Here is a 20,084-nt window from a genome sequence, read left to right on the forward strand (position 1 = left end):
TAGACTTATTAAAATAAATTTTTAATTAATAAATATTTTTTAAAGAAAATTTAGTTTCAATGAAGATGGAATATATAATTTTATTGTTTTTTATAAAATTAAGTATAAAGAAAGAAAAAAAAAAAATTATATAAGAAAAAAATTTTAAATTATTACTACAGTACTGATTTATTTCTATCCTTTTTTTAGAAATAGGAAATAAAATAGACGCACAAATAATTAAGTGTCTAAAAAAATGAATGAGTGATAAATAGACAATTTAAAAAATAAAAACAAATAAATAAAACTATATGAATAATAGAAAAAAGAAATTTTAATTAAAAAAAAATAAAAATAATAAAAAAATAAATTTACGAAAATATTTTTTATATAGTAAAAAATAATATATATAAATGTATTTAAATTTCTTTATACGTTGTTGTTTTCTTTTTTAATACTCATCTATATTATTTGAAGTGTTTATTACTTTTTCTCAAAAGTAAAATTAAAAAAATTAAGTAATTCTTTTTTTTTCTTATATATATAGATTTTTCCAAAAAATAAATTCTTAAATTTCAATTTGTGTGAATAAAGTTCATTTTTTTTATTACATTTTTTTATAAAATTTTATCTAAAAAAAATTATAAAGTTTCATTATAAATAAAAAGAAATTTAAAATAATAAAGAAGCTAAGGAAATTGTCAAAGTATCAAAATATTACGTAAATACATTATAAAAGCTATGAAGTGTTAAGATATTAAACATTAATATTCATATAAAAGTACAAACAAAAGAAAAAAAAATAAAATAAATAGTGTTTTTTTTTTTTTCTTTCTTGAAATCTATATATCTATCGATTTTATTTTTAATAAAGGTACATGTAAAATAATTTTTTTAAAAGTTAGAAAAGCATTTTCTACGTAGAATAATTGTATATTATTTTCTTTTTTTGAATTTATTAATTTTCCTTTAATATTCCATTTATTTACTTTAGATTCTTTTATTTCACTTAGAATCTCAATTATTGCCTATTTTGAAAAAAAAAACAGATAAAAAATATATATTAATTTTATATTTATTTAAATTCTTTTATTATCGTTAAATTTTGAGTGTGTTTTAATTTCTCTATAACTTTTTTTTTTTTTTTTTTTAAAAACAACTTACTAGTTGAAATGAATAAAGAATTCTATTATATAAGTTTTTATTTATAATTTTTTTCTGTAAATAAATATTAAGAATGTATATTAGTGATTCACCCAATGTTAAATGTAAATGAGTTTCATCAATTAGAGAAATTTTTTTATGATAACATTTTCCATTGAATTTATTAAGATTTATACAAAAATATTTCTTATAGTTATTTTTCTTATCTTCATTTGTTTTATGAAAGCTTTCTAAAATAGATCCATCAAAATTTTTATTTTTTTTATAGTTGTAATTTTTGCATTCACTAGAATGTTTAATTAGTGGAGATGGAATACTATCTTCATTAATGTTTTCAAAAGTCTGAATAAAATATTTGTCATCCATTCATTAAAAAGGGGGAAAAAAAAAAATAAAATAAAATATAAATATAAATAAATAAGAAAAATATCAAATTATATATTACAATATATATAAACTTTATAGTGAGCATCAGCTAGAGGCTATAGTTCATATTTTGTTTATTTATATCATCTTTTTATTTAAAAAACTTTTTTTTCCCCTCATTAATGTCATTAATTTACATTTTTTTTTTAAATTTTATAAATATTTTATATATTATATATATTTTCTTCTTTTCTTTTTATTAATTTTATATTACAGCAATTTTTTTATATGCACACGAAGATACATTTTAAAATTAAGGTTTGAAAAAATATTCTTATGCTTAATATTAGAATTTTTATAATAGAAATGAAAATATTCAATATATTATTATAAAACAACATCAAATAGAGTAAATTATTTTTTTTTTTTTCCCCTTAATTATAAAAAAAAAAAAGAAAAACTAAAATAAAAAAAAAAAAAAAAAAAAAATGGTTAAAAATAAGTATATAAAAAAACAGATTAATATAAAACGGATATATCCATTAACTAAAAATTAAAATGAGGGAAATAATGAGCTTTTATGTGAAAAGACAGAAAAAAATTAAAGTATGCGGATAAGATTATAAAAAAAAAAAAAAAAGGAAAAAAAAGAAATAGATGTTATGCATTATTAAAATTTTATTTTTTTAAATTGTTTTTGTGAATGTATACTTCATTTTTTCTTAATTTAATAATTATATATATTTATAAATATCATAAATATATATATATATATTAATGTTTTTTTATATTATCTTTTTTTTTTTATATTATGACAGTTTTAACAGTTCAAATTGGACAGTGTGGTAACCAATTAGGTTTTGAATTTTTTGATATAATATACAAATATATAAATTCGTCAAAAAATGAAAATTTTAAAAGTAAGTTAATTGATATGTATTTTGATGAGGAATATAAATATAATAATAATATTTTCCCAATTATTGAATATGAGGAAAATAAAAATAGAAAAAGCTATATGAATGAAAATAGTAATATCGTCTGTTTAAATAATTATATAGCTAGATGTATCTTAATTGATATGGAGCCAAAGGTAATTGAAAAATGTTTACATTCTAATTTATCAGAAAAAAATTTATATGGTAACAATAAAAAAAAAAAAAAATATTATAACAATGAAGAAAAAGATATAGATGATGAGAAAAATCAAAAATATGTATGTGGATTGGATGAATACTATGAACCAACAAATAATTTTCTAAAAATTTTTAATAAAAATGGCAAAAAAAGAAGTAATGATCAAAATAATTGGGACGAAGAAAATATATATGAAAAATTTAATTCGGATGAAAATATAGGAAATCAGAGTAAAGAAAGATCTAGTGAATATTTTACTAACGAATGGAAATATAATAATAATAACTTTGTGTATGGACTGAATGGTTCTGGTAATAATTGGTCATACGGTTTTAATGTTCATGCAAAAAATATATGTGAACATTTTTTAAATTTAGTAAATAAAGAATTAGAAAAAAACGAATCAAAAGAAAATATAGATAATATATTGTTATTTCATAGCTTAGCTGGTGGTAGTGGAAGTGGTATTAGTTCATATATTTCATATATTTTGAAAGATGAATTTCCTAAAATAAATTTATTTAATATATGTGTTTTACCTTATATGTTTGGTGAAATTAGCGTACAGAGTTTAAATTCAATTTTATGCTTATCTTCTCTATATAATGTATCAGATTGCATAATTCTCTTTGAAAACGATAAATTTGAATTAATGTGTAAAAGAATTAATAATGAAAATATTAATACTGATGAAATTAACAAATATATTAGCTTATTTTTAGCTTCAACTATTGGATTACCTCTAGATTTCACTAATTTGAAAAATGGAAATAATTATAAATATTCGAACTTTATGAATTCTATTTTAACAGATTTATGTTGTCATCCTAATTATAAATTATTATCAGCTCGCTATTTACCTCAAGTTTTTAAGGAAAATATAAAATTTGAATACAATTCTTTTAATATGTTATTAAAAAGAATGCATAAAATGGTAATTAAAGGAAGCATATTAGACTCTGATATCCCAAATGACAAAAGTTTTATAACAGAATCTTCTAATTTAGATAATTATTTTTCTCATTTATCTTCTAGAAGTATAAATAATAATAAACTTTTTTCTAAGAATATTAATATTCCCATATATTTAAATGAATCGATTAGCAATTCTTATGTAAATTATGAGTATAATTCAATATTTTTAAAAAAAAATTCAAAAAATGGTTCCCATAAAAAGCAAACTTATCATCATTTTAAAAATGTTGCAGAAAATGTACCATCCAGTAATTTTATTCATAATAATGTTATATTTAGTTCAAAAATGATAATGAGAGGAGAAATTAATGAAAACATTAATTTTGATTTATTTAAAAATCATGTATTGTATAATAATAAATCATTAAACCCCATGGAAATATATATTGATGAAAATAAGCAATTTAATTATAATAGTCTATCTATGATATCAAACTGTTTAACACCAATTCCAACTTTAAAAAAAATTTTGCAAAATGCTAAAATGTTATATTCCTCAAATGCTTACATTTATCAGTACAATAATTATAGCGTAACTCATGATCAAATTCATAATTCTTTAATGGAAGTAGAGCATATTATTAACTCTTATGAAAATTTATCATGTGAATAAAGTAATAAAAAAATTTGAATTTTAAATTTTTTAAAAATAGAGATATAGTAATTCTTAACAATTATTTTATTAAAAAAGATTTAAATCATCAGTTTTTATATATGAAAAAGAGAAGTCATATAAATATATATACATGTTTCACAAAATATTTTAAATAGTTCCCAAATACATACACATTTTTTTCGCATTCTTTTTATTCAATTAAAAATTTTATATATATGAAAAAAAATTAAATGAAAACATGAAGTTTTTTTTTTTTTTTTTATACTTCTGGGTTTTCTTTAAAAAAGTTAATTAAATTTTGTAACTGTTTTAAATCATCATTTTGAATCGGAACATCTACTGTATCATTTTTTATTTTATTATTGCTGTTATTGTTATAACTGTTAATACTCGTATTGTTATTACTATAACTTTGTATAAAATTATTCTTAATATCTTTATTGTTATCATATGATTTATTTTTATTAGAATGGATAAAAAAATCTTCATTCCTAAATACCTGATTATCAAAACTATTTTCATCAGCTGTGAAGGTCGAATTATCTTTATTAATATTATTATGTATACTATTTTTATTATTATAAAAATTATTTTTCGTATTTTTATATTTCATTTTATTTTTTACATTTTGATTTTTATAATTAAGATTTTTTGAAATTTGTAAATCTTCTTCATAAGTTGAAGTATTTATGTTACTTTTTAAATTTTCATTAAAAATATTATCTGAATTTTCAATTTGATAATTCTGCTGCTTTTCAATTCTTCTGTCAATGTGCTTCTGAACCCAATCTTTAAAGCTATTTTCATCAAAATTGTAATTAAACCAAATGCTTTTGTCACTATGATATGTCCATGGTTTTTCATGAGTGTACTCATATTTCATAAAAACTTTATTTTCTTTCGTTGCCTTTAATACTTGAGCATCTAAATCTAAATCTTCTATTTCTTCACTCTAAAAAAAAAAAAATTGAAGTAACTTAAGATATTACATAAATTATTTTTTTTTTTTTTCAAATATTATCAATATAATTCTTTACCTGAACCTCATTTTTGAGAGAATTATTTGTGTTTGTGTTATTTTTTTCTTCTGTTACAATGTATAAAAAATAAAAAAAATTAATCTTTTAGATTAAAAATAATTAAAAATTAATTTTAATTTTATTCTTTTTTATTCATTTTTTTTTACCATAATTTTTCTCTCTTGTAATTTCTTCTCTGTAGAAATCATCAAAATTAGCTATAGACGAATTCCCAAACACAATAACCTATTCATATAAAAATATATATATATATATATAATAATAAAAAGTATAATTAAATTTGAATAAAATACTAACTTGGACATTTTCTTCATCATCACTATCTTCCATTGTTTTTGTTTTTATTAAGAATACAAGTAATTTTATATTTTTTCAATTTATATAAATCATTTTTATATATTTTTATTTTTTATATATATATAAAAAAAAAAAAAAAATGGACTTTTATTTTTCTAGAAATAAAATTATATATATATATATATATAATATAACATATACGTATTTGTTTTTTTCAATGTTTTAACGTTACATATGATTTCCTATTTTACATTTACAAAAGAAAGTGATAAGAATGATTTTGTTAATATATTTATTTTTTCATTTAAAGAAATATTTCATTTTATATTTAAAAAAAAAAAATATTAAAAAAGAGAAATATATTTTAAAACAGATTTATCTAAAAGGAAATATTTTTATTTTTAAAAAAAAATTTGTAATTTTTTTAAAATAATTAACAAAATAATATTTTATACCAAAGAAAAAAGAAAAATTTACATAAAAAAAAAAATAGTAATTCAAGTTTATAGAAAATATTTAAGAAAAAAAAAAAAAAAAGTATATATAACAAAAAAAATTACACAAATTAAAAAAAAACCAAAAAAAAAAAAAAAAAAAAAAAATTAAAGAGATGAAAACGCTGAAATTAAATAAAAAAATTTAAAATGTTAAAAACATTGAAAACAATTATAGAAAATAATATATTTTAATAAAAATAAAATTATACAAATTAACAAAATGTATATATATATATATATATATATAAAGAACAATAAAAAAAAAAAATAATGATAAAAAAAAAAAAAATGCTTTGCATACAACATATATGCTAAAAATCATTATAGGCAGATAAAATGTTTTGTGAATTAACAGAGATTTGTTCTCCTGTTTTCAAATTTTTTAAGAAAATTACATTGTCTTTTTCTTGAAAAAATAAAAAGTAATCAGAATTTAAAGAATTAGCTTTTTTTAGTGCTTTTGAGAGTTTTATATTATTTTGTAATAATGAATAAACTTTTACATTATTATTTCTTAAAATATTTATAATGTTAAAATACTCTTTATGAATATCTTCTATATTTTCTTTCAAAGTAAAAGGAAAAAATGAAACAACATTTATATTTTTTTGTAACTTAGTTAATTCTAAATTATTCTTGAAAAGAATTTCAGATATTACTATATCTCCCATGGCAAAACCAACTGCGAAAATTTTCGTTTTGTTTAAAAAAAAATCATAACGGCCACCTCCACATATAGCCCTATAATTCTTATGCTTGTAAAATATTTCAAAAATGATATTATTATAATAATCTAATCCTCGTACAATTGTTAAATCTATTTGAAAAAAAGGATTTAAATTTAATTTTTGAAAATAACAAACTATATTTTTAAGTTCATTATATATGGTAGTATTAAAATTTAGGTACACTTCTAATTGGTCTAGAGTAGTAATGTTATGAATTACATTGTTAAAGTGATTTATATCCTTTTTTTTTAAATATGGGCATTTTTTTCTTAATAGTAATTTAAAGGAATAGTTACTAATTTTATGAAATTTATCTAATGTATGTAATATTTTCTTTATTTCTTCTTGTGTATAATTAAAAGAAAAATCAAAAGATTTTTTAAAAATTTTATAGATAATGTAATGAATAATTTTTTTATCATTAATTTTAAATACTATATCATTATAACTTAACTTAATATAATGAAAAAAAGAAATTAAAATAGTGAAAATTTCTATTTCTGCATTTATATTATTTATTCCTATAATATCTATATTCCATTGATAATGCTCTCTTTTTCTACATTTGGACATTTTCTCATATCTAAAGCACTGTCCAATTGTGCACATCTTAAAAACTTTTTTAAAATTTTGTAAAAAATATTTCTTTTTATAATTTTGAGAAATATTATCATTATTACTTTTTTTTTTTTCTTTCAATTCTCTTTTCTTGAAAAATAAGTAATTAATTAATTGAGGTGTAATTTCTGGACGTAATATTAGATGTCTTTTATTTTTTATGAAATCATATGATTCATTAATATTACTTCTTCGAAAAATATTATAATTTTCTAATATAGGTAAATCATAAAAATCGTAAGAAAAGCTTTTGGATATATCTTTCCATATTTTAAATAAATATTCTCTTCTTTCATAATTTTTAGGATCAAAAGTTCTTATTCCCTTTACACTGTTAACGATTAATTTTTTCTTTAAGCGATAATTATGTTTTAGTTTTAATAGATATAAAAAAAAGGATTTTTTTTCAATTATATTTTTACAAGAACCCGTTTTTAAAAATATTATTACCAAATAGAATATCTTTAAAGGCATATTTTATAAGAATCAACATAAGAAATATTATTGTGTAATAAATAGAATGTATCAAAATAAATAAAGCAAAATAAATGTTAAAATAATTTAAAAAATGGAAAAAAAAAAAAAAAATCTGCAAAAAAATATTTATAGTAATAGTATAAATAAATAATAATAAAAACATATTATTGTATTCAATATATCAAATATATTATAATAGCTCAAATTGAAAAAATTAGTACATGTTAATTCTTATTAATAATTTTATTTTTAATTTTTTTTATAAAATTCTATAAGTGAAATAATTTTTTTGATTAAAATTTTACATTGCAATAGTGTATGTATGTAGGGAATATAATTTAATAAAAAAAAAAAAATAAATAAAAAAATACATTAAATTTTTTTTTAATTATTTTGAATGTATTTATATAAATACATATACTTAAAAATATATATAAAACTTGTGATTTTTCTATAATGTAAATTCTCATAAAATGGGTATTCAAAGGAAAGGCATTTTTAATTTTTAAACCTTAGAATTTCAAGTTGTATGAGAATTATAAAACATTAATTTCTATTTTTTAGTTTCAGAACTTTTAATGTATATTTATAAAAAGATGGAAAACTATTAATGAATACTTTATAAATTTGAAAATTTTTACATACAAATTTTAGCTTTTGTTTCATTTTATATTATTTTATTTTATTTTTTTTTATTTCATTTAAAAGTTTATAAAAATTGTTACTTTTGTCCTTATTTAATTTTTTAATTTAAATGATTTTAAATGAAATACATATATATTTGTTTAATTTTTTTTTACTAAAACATATATATAAATATCTATATCTATATATACATATATATCTGATATATAATAAAATTAAGATATGATGAATTTCAATATGAGAAATTCTATATTCTTATAAGTATTTGTCAATATTTTAATAAAAAAAAGAAAAAAAAAAAATCTTAGTTTTAATAGAGTAAACTATAAAAAAAAATATATACATATCTTACTTATATTTTTATATTTATAGCAAATATAAAGTATTAGAGAGCATTTAAGTATTTTTAAGAAAAAAAAAGAGAAAAATAAAATGGTTGTTTTTTATTTAGATGGTTTAGAGGTTTTTTTTCCGTATGATTATATATATCCTGAACAATATGCTTACATGAAATATTTAAAAAAAACATTAGATAGTGAAGGACATTGTGTTTTAGAAATGCCAACAGGTACAGGAAAAACAGTTGCTATTTTTTCTCTTATAACTTCTTATCAATATTATAAAAATGATGATGGGAAATTTATATTTTGCACACGTACGGTTGCAGAAATGGAAAAATCTCTAATAGAATTAAAAAAAGTTATTCAATATAGAATAAATATAATAAAACAGAGAAATAATAAAAAAATGATAGAAGAAAAATCAAATGAAGAAAATGTTTCAATAAGTTTACCAAAAAATGAAGAAATAGCTTATGAAGATACTATATCAGAAGATTTAAAGAACAAAGAAAGTCAAATGAAAAAAACATTGAATTATCATTCTTATGAAAAATTCGGAAAAAATAGTGAAATGTTAGCTATTGGAATTAGTGCAAGGAGATGTATGTGTATTAATGATAAAGTATTATTAAACCACGAAAGAGAAAAAATAGATGAAGAATGTAGAAAATTAACTGCTACATTTGTAAGAGAAAAAAAATATATTAATTATAAATTAGATAAAATTGGTAACAAAAATACTGATAGAATCTCTGATTTTATATTAAAAAATAAACATCATGTAGATATGGAAGATTATTTTGATATATATAATTCAAATAATACTTTGGATGAATATGACAAAATAGGATTATGTGGATATTTTGAAAATTTTAAAAAAGAATTTTTGTTTGAGTTAATAGAACCAGGAGTATATACAATTGAAGATTTAAAAGTTTTATGTAAAAATTATAAAAATACTTATAATGCATATGTACCAATTTGCCCTTATTTTTGTGCAAAAAAAATTATAGAAATATCAAAAGTAATTGTTTTAAACTATCAATATGTAATTGATCCTAAAGTATCAAAGTCTATTTTTTTAGGAAGAGATATGAATCAAACGAATTTTCATAAAAATGATATCATTGTTTTTGATGAAGCTCACAACATCGATAGTGTTTGCTTAGAAGCTCTAAGTGTTAATATAGATAGAAATATACTTAATAAAGCTTCTCTAAATATAAAAAAGTTATTAAAAAAAATAGAGAATTCAAAAGCAATTAATGAGGAAAAATTAAAAGAAGAATGCAATAAAATTTTACAAAAAATTAGATCTCAGAAATTGAATAAAAAAAAAAAGGAAGATGAAGAAAAAGGTGATAAAAATGCTAGTGTTGATGCGTCTAACACTAACATGAAAGGGGACCATGAGGAAAATATCTTTGAAGAGAAAGGTAGGTTACTACAAACTAATTCTGACAAAAAAAGGAACGTATTTGATTTAATTACAGAAAATGACATAATAAATAATAACAAATTGCTTGAGACAAATGATAAAGATTCTAAAAAGAGAAGAATAGAAAGTGAAGTATATTTTGATGAAGATATGAACTTGGTTTTTGGAGATTTAAATGAAGAAAAAATATTTGAGCAAGGAAAGAATGTAACTAATGATGAATCAAATTACGTTTTAGATAAGCAAAAAAAAAAAGATACAAATGATAACATAATAGAAGATTTGAAGGAAATGATAAGAAATGATATAATAGAAAATAATAATACCCATAATAGTAATGAAGAAAATAAAAATAGAAACAACTCAATAGTAGGAGAAGATGACATTACCGATTTACATTTTAATCCTCTTTTATCAGAAGATATAGTAAAGAATATAATTATTCCAGGAAATATCAGAAAATCAGAACATTTTTTAAACTTGATGAGGATAGTAGTGGTTTATTTAAAGAAGTACATAAATATATATGAAATAACATCAGAAGGTCCTTTATCTTTTTTGTATAAATGCGAAAAGGATACTAAATTGGATACGTCTTTTTTTAAATATTGTTTTGATAGATTAAAATCTTTATTAAATACATTGCAAATAGTAAATATAGATGATTATTCTTCTTTAAATATTGTATGTAACTTTTGTACTTTATTGGGTAATTACTTTAAGGGGTTTATAATCATATGCGAGCCTTACCCAGAAGCTACTGGAATATATGATCCCGTTATACAATTTGCTTGTTTAGATTCTTCAATTGCTATGAAATCAGTAATAAATAAATATAAATCAATTATATTGACTAGTGGTACAATAACACCTTTAGAATTATATCCAAAATTATTGAATTTTAAAACAGTATTAACTGCATCTTTCCCAATGTCTTTTGATCGAAATTGTGTATGCCCACTTATTGTTACTAAAAGTTCAGATTTAATTCCACTTTCTTCACAATTTTCTTTAAGAAATGATATTAATGTAATTAAAAACTATGGGATTTTATTAATAGAAATGTGTAAAAATATTCCTGATGGAATAGTTGCATATTTTCCTTCATATATATATATGGAGCAAGTTATTTCTACTTGGTATGAATTAGGAGTTATATCAAACATTTTAGAATATAAATTAATTTTTATTGAAACAAAAGATATTGTATCAACTACTATTGCTTTACTTAACTTTAAAAAGGCATGTGATTTAGGTAAAGGAGCTGTGTTTTTGTCAATATGTAGAGGGAAAATTGCTGAAGGTATAGATTTTGATAAACATTATGGAAAATGCGTTATATTATTTGGCATACCTTATCAATATACTCTCTCAAAAATTCTTAAATCAAGATTAGATTTTTTAAAAGAAACTTATAATATACAAGAAAATGAATTTTTAACATTCGATGCAATGAGACAAGCTTCTCAGTGTGTTGGAAGAATTATAAGAAATAAGAAGGACTACGGTATTATGATTTTTTCCGATATTAGATATTCAAGAAATGATAAAAAAAATAAATTACCCCCATGGATTATTAAGTGTATGGATATATCAAATGTCAATTTAACTATTGGAACTGCTGTTAATATTTCTAAAAATTTTTTACTTAATATGTCTCAACAATATAAAGAAACAGGGCAAACAAAAATTTCACAAGACTTACTAGGAAATCAGATCAAATGTTGGCAGGAAGTTAAGTCTATTTTAAACATGGATGATTTCATTTAGTATTAAAAAAAAAAAAAAAAAAAATTAAAATAAATCTTAAATTGGATATGAAATATAAAAAGTAAAAAAAAAAAGAATAATTATATATAATATAATGTAAAAACACCCTAATTATCTAAAAGACAAAAAAAAAAAAAAAAAAAAAATTAATATAAAAAAGTTTTTTTTGCTTTTATTTACATTTTATAAAAGAAAAGCATAAATATAAAATGTATAAATAAAATTTACTTATTTTTAAAATATAGGATATTGTATTAGTCTATTTCGTTTTCTTTTTTTAGTTTTCTTTATTTTTATTTTTATTGTTTTTCTTGAAATAAAATTGTCTACTTTGTTTATTCAGTTTTGCATTATCTAATTTCATTTCTTATATATATATATCTTCATTAATTTCATCATTTTCATTTTTTTAAGTGTTTATATTAATTTTAAAGTATTGGTTATTTTTTTTTTTAAATTTACTATATGTTTGATAAAAATTAATTATGTATAATTAATACATTTTTAGTTCAAAAAAAAAAAATATATATATATATATATATATATACCTTAAAAAAAAAAAAAAAAAATAATTATAGTAAATATTTTTTAGATAAAACATAATGTAAATGTTTATCTAATTTTTTATTTGTTAGTGGGATGAAATAATCAAAAATATGTAAAAAATTTTTATTTTTAACAAAACTAAAGCCATCTGCTATCAACATTTTAGGGATAAAAACATTTTTAATATATGAATAATATAATGGCAAATCTGTACATATCAATAAATCATAAGATTTTGTTACATTTGTTAAAATATTTAAGTCACATTTTTCTTTATGCTCAATATTTTCAAAGTAATTTTCTAATTTTATTTCATTAAATTTATTTCCTAATATTATGATATTTCCATTATTTTTTTTTAGAAATCGTAAATATTTATATGCTCTTTTTATATATAGCATACTTACATATGGATCTATTACATAATTAGTATTTATTTTACTCTTAATTAAGTTATAATGCATTTTTCTTCTTTTTTCTTTTTTTATTGTTTTTTTCTTTTTTTTTTTTTATTAAATATTATTCTCTTTCATTTCATTTCCCTTTAAAATTAAATTTATCTCAAAAAAAAAAAAAAAATAAATAAAATAAAATAATTATAAAAAAAATTAATATAATAATAATAAATACATTTATTAAAATGTATTCCTTTAAAAAAAACATTCTAAATTTTAATAAACAAAAAAAATGTTTCATGCATACATCAATTTATTTTGAAGTGCGCATTGAATAAAAAATCTATGAAACTCGAAAATTCAGAGTAATATATTTCAACTTTTTTATTTTGAATTAAAATTAGAAAAAGAAAAAAAAAAAAGGGAAATAAGATTTATTTACTTTAGGATAAAAAAAAAAAATGATAAAATAAATTTTATTAAAAAAAAAAAAAAAAATAGAAATCTATCTTTAATATGAAATTTTATTAAATAAAAAAAGTTCTTGTTGAAATTTACAATTGTTATATTTTCAAAATATATTTATATTTTTATATTTATTTATTATAAAATTATATTTTTTTTTATAATATACACGTACATATGTATTTTTCTTCTACTAATTTTATTTAACTTATATGTAAGATATTTAAAAAAATTATTTTATAGTAAATAAAAAAAAAAAAAAGTAAACGTAGTTGAAAATATTTTACAATTTATTTGAAGATAATAAAAGGTGTATATTTAAAAATATAAATATATAAAATGAATGGGTACAACTATTTTAAGAACTTTTGTAAAAATGTATTCAGTAAAAATACATTAGTTAAAAAAAGGAGTGTAGTTAAAGTAGGAAAAGGTGTAGGATCTACAATGCTTTTAGTATCACCAATTTTATTTGAAGTAAAACATAAAGAAGAAGAAAATTCACCAAAAAGTGAATATATTTTTTTGGCAGGAAAAAGTATAGATTTTTTAACTCAAAAGATATTTGAAAATGAATTTGGAACATCAATTTTATATTTAACATTTTTTGTTGCATATTTAGCTTTACTTGTTCATGATAATAAAATAAATCTAATGGTACAGAAATTAAAATTCAAATTTTCTAATAATATGTTTAATATTGGACATCCCAATTATAAGAAATATTTACCAAAAAATCCTCTTATAAAAAAAGACTAAATTTTATTCTTTTAATAATAATTTGAAAAAAATCTTTTGTGAATAATACTTATTTCATTTATAATATTTTTTCTTCTATTAAATTACATGAGTTTTTTTTTTTTTTTTTTTTTTTTTTGATGAAATACTCTATGTTATTTTATTTTAAAGTAATAACATTTTATATTTTTTATAATTATTTATTTTATTTTTTTTTTTAATAATTTTTTTTAAGTAGTGTTAATTTTATTTTATTTCTGTTGCATTTTCTTTCTTATGCCACATGTTATATCTCCTTTTTTATTATTATTATTATATTGTTTTTTAATCTTTTTCTTTATTAGAATTTTACACAATGAAAACATTTTGGAATATATATTTTATTTTAATTTTTTTAATTAAAAAGTTCTTAAATTATTTTTATTGAGAAGATATTATAATTCTAAGTATTATTTTTACTTCTTAATTTAGAAAAGGGAAATATTATTTTTAGGTTTTAAAATATATTCTTATTCTAAAGGAGCAAAAATAACCTTTTAGTAAAAAAAAAAAAAAAAAAGATATAATTGGTTTAAAATTATTCAAAATATTTTTAAGTAGATAACATATAAATGATAACACCTTTTTAATTTGATTTCTCCTGTAAAATTTTTTTCTTTGCCTTTACTTTTCTCTTTATATATATATATATATATGTTTTATATCATTACTCCTATATGTTTTTATAACCTTAATAATAATTTATTAAATAAGAGAGAACAAAAAATAAATAAATAATTATCTGTTCTACATCTTTATGTAAGGAAAAATTCATATAAAAAGGATATTTTTAAAGTAGTATTTTTTTTTTTTTTTAAACATTATGTATCTACTTATTTATTAATAGAAGTTTGAAAAAATATTTTTTTTAATAAAATTGGGAAATAAGAAATCATCTCTTTTCTTTGACAAAGAATATTTTGTTTATGCATGTAAATTTACAATAAAAAAAAATAGACAAATTTTCATTTAAAAAAAAACGATAACTGGAATAATGCAATTACATAAAATAATATAAATGAAAAATAAAGATATATAATATATATCTTTTTATTGTATATAAATAAAAATTTTAATTTTATATATAATTATCTTTATGTATAATAAGACAAGAAACAAAAAAAAAAAAAAAAGTCAAAAAGTCAAAAGAAATAGGGGGATTTAATTAAAAATATATATTAAAAAAAGGAAAATGAGAAATAATTTAAAATATACATTAAGAAAATCAAATAATATTAAATAGAAGTAAAAAAAAAAAAAAGAAAGTAAAAAGGAGTAATTTTCTTAAAAAAAATTAAAAAAAATTCCTTAATTTCAATATAAAGAAAAATAATATTTTCCATAAAAAAAAATACTAAATTTCTTAATTTTGTATTAAAATAAAAGTTTTTAAAGTAATTATCAAATGGATACAAAAAATTTTTTAAGAGTTTTTACAGTATCTGCATCTGTTTCCTACTTAATATCATCATTGATTCTGTTTCTTAGTCATAATTTATATACTACTTTTATATTAGGTATAAAAAATAAAATAAAGAATAAAATAAAAAATAAAAAGATAAATAAATAACTATATATAAATGTATTCATACTTAATTTTATTTTTAGGTTTTTATGGAATATTACTGTCTATTTTAATTCTATTATCTGAATATTATGAACAATATTCAAACTATTTTATAAAATTAATTCCTTCTTTAAGTATAAAAAAAAAAAAAATTATAAATATTAATGAGATTTATATTTTATAAATATATGTGTAAACTATATATATTTATAATTTCTTTGTTCAGAGAAAAACAGTTTTAAAGGATATTTATTAATGATGTAAATAAAAGAAAAGAAAATGATCTTAATAAAAAAATGCAAATTTTAAAAGAATATAATAAAAAATTCATAATTTTTCTTTTTTTTTTAGAATTGGTAGCTTATACTTAGGAAAAGAATCAAGAAGCATTTCCAATATTAGCGGATTACTTCTAATTTTTTGTGGTTTTTCTCATGTTATATATTATTACATTAACGATATTATTTATATGAATTATGAAGAAGGTGTCATTGCTTTTAAAAGGCCTATAAATTTAGATAATAATGATAATTATGATGAGTTAGTTATATAAATATATATATATCAATATGTAAAGCAATATATTAATAAAAAAAGAAGTTCTTGAAAAAATATAAATTTTAATTATTACAAATTTTAAAAAAAAATAAAAATTATTTATAAAAATAGTAATTAAGATTTTTTTTTTCTTTTTCATTTTACTTAATTGTATTTTTATTATATTTTAAATTATTCGAAATTTATTTAAAAATTTATTGAAATTATTTTTTTTTTCTTCTTAAAGTTGAACTTTTTTATTGGATTCTTATAATTGTGTAATAATGTTAAAATTATTACATACATACATATATAATAATAAAATTATATATTCAAATTAAGAAAAAGAAATTTCTTTTTTTTTAATGTATTTTTAAATAAAAACTTTTGTAGTAACTTTTTTTTTTTCAAATTATTTGTTTTAAAAAGAATTATATATAAAATACATTTATCTTTTAACGTTTCATTTAAAAAAAAAAAAAGGAAAAATGAAAGTATAGAAAATATTGTGTAATTTTGCTAAACATTTTTTTGTAAGAATTGTGTATATATATATATATATATAAACAAAAATAAGAGTAATTCATTAAAAGAAGATGAATTGCTGAGAATATTATTTTGTAATTTTTTATTTTATATTTATTTAAAAAAATTACGAAATGTTATCAAAGCTAGGGATAAATTCAAATAATTTACTTAAAAAAATATGGAAAAACAAAAATATATGTACACTTTCTATTGTATTTTTATCAAAACACCCTTATAAACCAAAAACAAGAGAAGTTATTCATCCTCATATGACTCCACCTGAATATTTGTCACCGTCCGATTGTTTTGATGCAAAAACAAGTGAGTTACAACAGTTCATACCAAAAAATTTTTACCGAACTAAATGGATTGAATCATTAAGAAGTGGAGAATATTTAGGAGAGGATTATCCATGGAATTTACTACCAAACTGGAAATACTGGAAAAAAAGAAAGTATAATGTAAAATATCATGAAATTCCTTGGTTTATTTCAAAAGTTAAAGGGGTTTCTTATTATAAAAGACTAAATGTGTGGATGGTTCAATGGGTTGAAAATGGAATTCATAGAATTAGAAGATTTAGATGTGCTTTTGGAATTTTACAAGCAAAACTAGCTGCTGAACAGTTCAGAAAAAACTTAGAAGAGTCAGGTAGAGTAGATAACAGAAAAACAGAAAGGCAGCTAAGGATGGACTATATACAAAAGAAAGATGAAAGATTATTAAGAAAGAAGAAATATTCTAAGATATCTAAAGGCCAATTTTAATAAAAAATTAATAGAACATTATATATATATATATATATTTAAATTAAAATATCATTATTCATCCTTTATTTTTTGGTAATTGAAATATGAATTATATATTCTTTTTTGAAAAGTTAAATGTTTCTATATACTAAAAATGTTTTTAAGGTAAATTATATTTATCATTTTTTACATTATAATTTTTTATTTGTGATACCTCTATATTCATAAAAAGAAATGCGTATATCTACATTACATTTGTATATTATAGTGTTTTTCTTTTTTTTTTACAACTTATTTATGATTTGTTTCATTTAACAAATTAAAGTTCAAATGCTTGTTATTAAAAAAAAAAAAAATGATATTCTGAATAATATTATAGTAAAAGTGTTAATAATCAAAAACTTGTGCCTAATTATTATTATTAAACTGCCTTCAGAATTCCATATTTTATTTATTTTTTTAGTTCAAAAAAGTACATAAAATTATTCTTATATGTATAAAGCTCAAATATGCAAGCTTATACATATTTGTATATGTATTTTTGCATTTTTAAAATTTGTAGAGCCTATTTTTTAAAAGGAATAATATTTTGTAATATTGTTGAACAAAATTATAAACTATTTAATAAGATTATATTTAATAAAAATTTTTTGTAAATTATGTTTGCAATAATATAAAATGGAAACACTATATAATTGCACAATCCCATTAATGAAAATAAGGAAAAAATTTTTTTTCATAATATATAAGTGTGTAATTGAAATAATAAATTATCCATTTTTTTTAAGTTACTACTATATATATATATATTTTTTAATTATATTTTTTAATTATATTTTTCAATTAAATTTTTTTTCTTTTTATAATTTTTGAAAAAACATTTTTTTTATTTCTGGTGTACAATACTCTATAGCTAGCTTTAAACGAACATCCAAAGTATTATCACAATTAATTTTTCTATTCGGAGTTGTTAAAATAACGCCTCCAAGACAAGAATTTCCTTCATTATCTTTTGAAGGAGGCGGTGGCAAATAGTTTCCAGATTTGTCAATTTCTATTTTAATGGTTTTAACAACATTAAATTGTTTTTTTAATTGATCAGTGTATTTTTGAACGGCTTCATTTAAGCAACTTTCAACAATCGATTTATCGATATCTCTGCAACGAACAATAACATGTGGTTCTTGCATATAAAACAATGATTGAACTATTAAGTCAACTATTAAATTTTTATATTTATCTTTGTCTTTATGCAATTCACTTAATTTTTCACTACTAATTTTATATATTTCTTTAAAAACTTGATCTTTTGCACACATTTTTTTTAGTCTTGCTTTATTAATAGCTGATGAACGAGATATAGACCTTTTTATTTCCATTTGCTTTGCTTTCTTTTGGAATTCTACTCTTATTTTTTCTTTCATTTTTTGTACAATTCTTAGTTTTTCAATATTAAAATCTTCTAACGCTTTTGCTTCAATTTCATGAGCTTTATCTTTAGCTTCATTTAAAATGAAATTCACCATTTGCTGTATTTGCTTCTGTGCTTCTGCATCGTCCTATGTAAAATAAAATAAAATAAAAATGTACTCTAAAAATATGAAAATGTTTAAAATGCAATTATATTTATTTCGATGATTTATACATATTTTTATGCAGTATAAAAAATATAAATTGAATATTTTTTTTTTAAATAATCAATAAATTAAATTTATATAATCAATAATACTTTTCATAATATTACACACATACATATATATATATATACACCAGATTTAACATATAAAAAAGCTTAAATCACATATAAAAAAAAAATTACATAAATATATATAATAATAAGTTAAAATAAAATTTTGAATTTTAACAAGTTTTTATCTTACCAAAGCCATTTTTTTTATCAAAAATTCATTCCAATGATAAAAATAGTAAAATTATAGTAAAATTTCTTATAAAAGAAGAATAATAATATCAATATTTTTAAAAAAAAAACTTATTTAACGCAAAAAAAAAAAGAAAATAATTTTATAAAAATTTATTTATTATTATTACAAAATTATAATTTTTTTTTTTTAAGACAATTCTAATTTTTTTTTTCTTTCTAAAATAAAAAATTAGCTCTCATGTATGTAGAGGCAAAAAATTAAAAAAGAAAAATATATCACAAAATTTTTGTTTATAATTTTAATAAATTTTTATTATAATTGAGAATATATAAAAAAATGTATTACACTTTTTTTTAATTTATAAAAAGCATAGTATAAAAAAAAAAAAATATATATATATATATTTATTTATTTACTCATATATTTTATCATTCATTAAAAAATTAAAAATATAAAAGAACTAGTTCATCATTATTTATTTTTTATTTGTATAAAAACTTTTTTTTTTTTTTTAATTTTTCTTTTTATAATATTTAATTTCAAAACTAG

General features: G+C 18.0%; 10 protein-coding genes across 10 annotated transcripts; 5 read left to right on the forward strand and 5 right to left on the reverse strand.

The window, feature by feature from the left end:
* Positions 1–821: 821 nt before the first annotated feature.
* On the reverse strand, positions 822–1,509 carry PRELSG_0731600 (conserved Plasmodium protein, unknown function; the record flags this gene model as incomplete). Its single annotated transcript, XM_028676026.1, has 2 exons — positions 822–1,007; positions 1,144–1,509. The coding sequence occupies 2 exons, from the start codon at positions 1,507–1,509 to the stop codon at positions 822–824; spliced, it is 552 nt and encodes a 183-aa protein (XP_028532556.1).
* Positions 1,510–2,320: 811 nt separating this feature from the next.
* PRELSG_0731700 (delta tubulin, putative) lies at positions 2,321–4,234 on the forward strand (the record flags this gene model as incomplete). The annotated part of the gene is made up of 1 exon (XM_028676027.1): positions 2,321–4,234. The coding sequence occupies one exon, from the start codon at positions 2,321–2,323 to the stop codon at positions 4,232–4,234; it is 1,914 nt and encodes a 637-aa protein (XP_028532557.1).
* A 262-nt stretch (positions 4,235–4,496) lies between these two features.
* PRELSG_0731800 (conserved Plasmodium protein, unknown function) lies at positions 4,497–5,607 on the reverse strand (the record flags this gene model as incomplete). Its single annotated transcript, XM_028676028.1, has 4 exons — positions 4,497–5,189; positions 5,275–5,324; positions 5,424–5,502; positions 5,575–5,607. The coding sequence occupies 4 exons, from the start codon at positions 5,605–5,607 to the stop codon at positions 4,497–4,499; spliced, it is 855 nt and encodes a 284-aa protein (XP_028532558.1).
* A 775-nt stretch (positions 5,608–6,382) lies between these two features.
* Positions 6,383–7,891, reverse strand: PRELSG_0731900 (histidine--tRNA ligase, putative; the record flags this gene model as incomplete). The annotated part of the gene is made up of 1 exon (XM_028676029.1): positions 6,383–7,891. One exon carries the CDS (start codon positions 7,889–7,891, stop codon positions 6,383–6,385), a length of 1,509 nt encoding a protein of 502 aa, XP_028532559.1.
* A 1,080-nt stretch (positions 7,892–8,971) lies between these two features.
* XPD (TFIIH basal transcription factor complex helicase XPD subunit, putative) lies at positions 8,972–12,088 on the forward strand (the record flags this gene model as incomplete). Its single annotated transcript, XM_028676030.1, has 1 exon — positions 8,972–12,088. One exon carries the CDS (start codon positions 8,972–8,974, stop codon positions 12,086–12,088), a length of 3,117 nt encoding a protein of 1,038 aa, XP_028532560.1.
* Positions 12,089–12,660: 572 nt separating this feature from the next.
* PRELSG_0732100 (conserved Plasmodium protein, unknown function) lies at positions 12,661–13,098 on the reverse strand (the record flags this gene model as incomplete). The annotated part of the gene is made up of 1 exon (XM_028676031.1): positions 12,661–13,098. The coding sequence occupies one exon, from the start codon at positions 13,096–13,098 to the stop codon at positions 12,661–12,663; it is 438 nt and encodes a 145-aa protein (XP_028532561.1).
* A 735-nt stretch (positions 13,099–13,833) lies between these two features.
* PRELSG_0732200 (conserved Plasmodium protein, unknown function) lies at positions 13,834–14,253 on the forward strand (the record flags this gene model as incomplete). Its single annotated transcript, XM_028676032.1, has 1 exon — positions 13,834–14,253. One exon carries the CDS (start codon positions 13,834–13,836, stop codon positions 14,251–14,253), a length of 420 nt encoding a protein of 139 aa, XP_028532562.1.
* Positions 14,254–15,676: 1,423 nt separating this feature from the next.
* PRELSG_0732300 (hypothetical protein) lies at positions 15,677–16,391 on the forward strand (the record flags this gene model as incomplete). Its single annotated transcript, XM_028676033.1, has 4 exons — positions 15,677–15,788; positions 15,880–15,972; positions 16,065–16,098; positions 16,190–16,391. The coding sequence occupies 4 exons, from the start codon at positions 15,677–15,679 to the stop codon at positions 16,389–16,391; spliced, it is 441 nt and encodes a 146-aa protein (XP_028532563.1).
* Positions 16,392–17,034: 643 nt separating this feature from the next.
* Positions 17,035–17,670, forward strand: ApiAP2 (transcription factor with AP2 domain(s), putative; the record flags this gene model as incomplete). The annotated part of the gene is made up of 1 exon (XM_028676035.1): positions 17,035–17,670. One exon carries the CDS (start codon positions 17,035–17,037, stop codon positions 17,668–17,670), a length of 636 nt encoding a protein of 211 aa, XP_028532564.1.
* An 842-nt stretch (positions 17,671–18,512) lies between these two features.
* PRELSG_0732500 (vacuolar ATP synthase subunit e, putative) lies at positions 18,513–19,541 on the reverse strand (the record flags this gene model as incomplete). The annotated part of the gene is made up of 2 exons (XM_028676036.1): positions 18,513–19,211; positions 19,533–19,541. 2 exons carry the CDS (start codon positions 19,539–19,541, stop codon positions 18,513–18,515), a joined length of 708 nt encoding a protein of 235 aa, XP_028532565.1.
* Between the last annotated feature and the right edge of the window lie 543 nt (positions 19,542–20,084).

The sequence above is a fragment of the Plasmodium relictum genome (assembly GCF_900005765.1).
Source record: "Plasmodium relictum strain SGS1 genome assembly, chromosome: 7".
Lineage (NCBI taxonomy): Eukaryota > Apicomplexa > Aconoidasida > Haemosporida > Plasmodiidae > Plasmodium > Plasmodium relictum.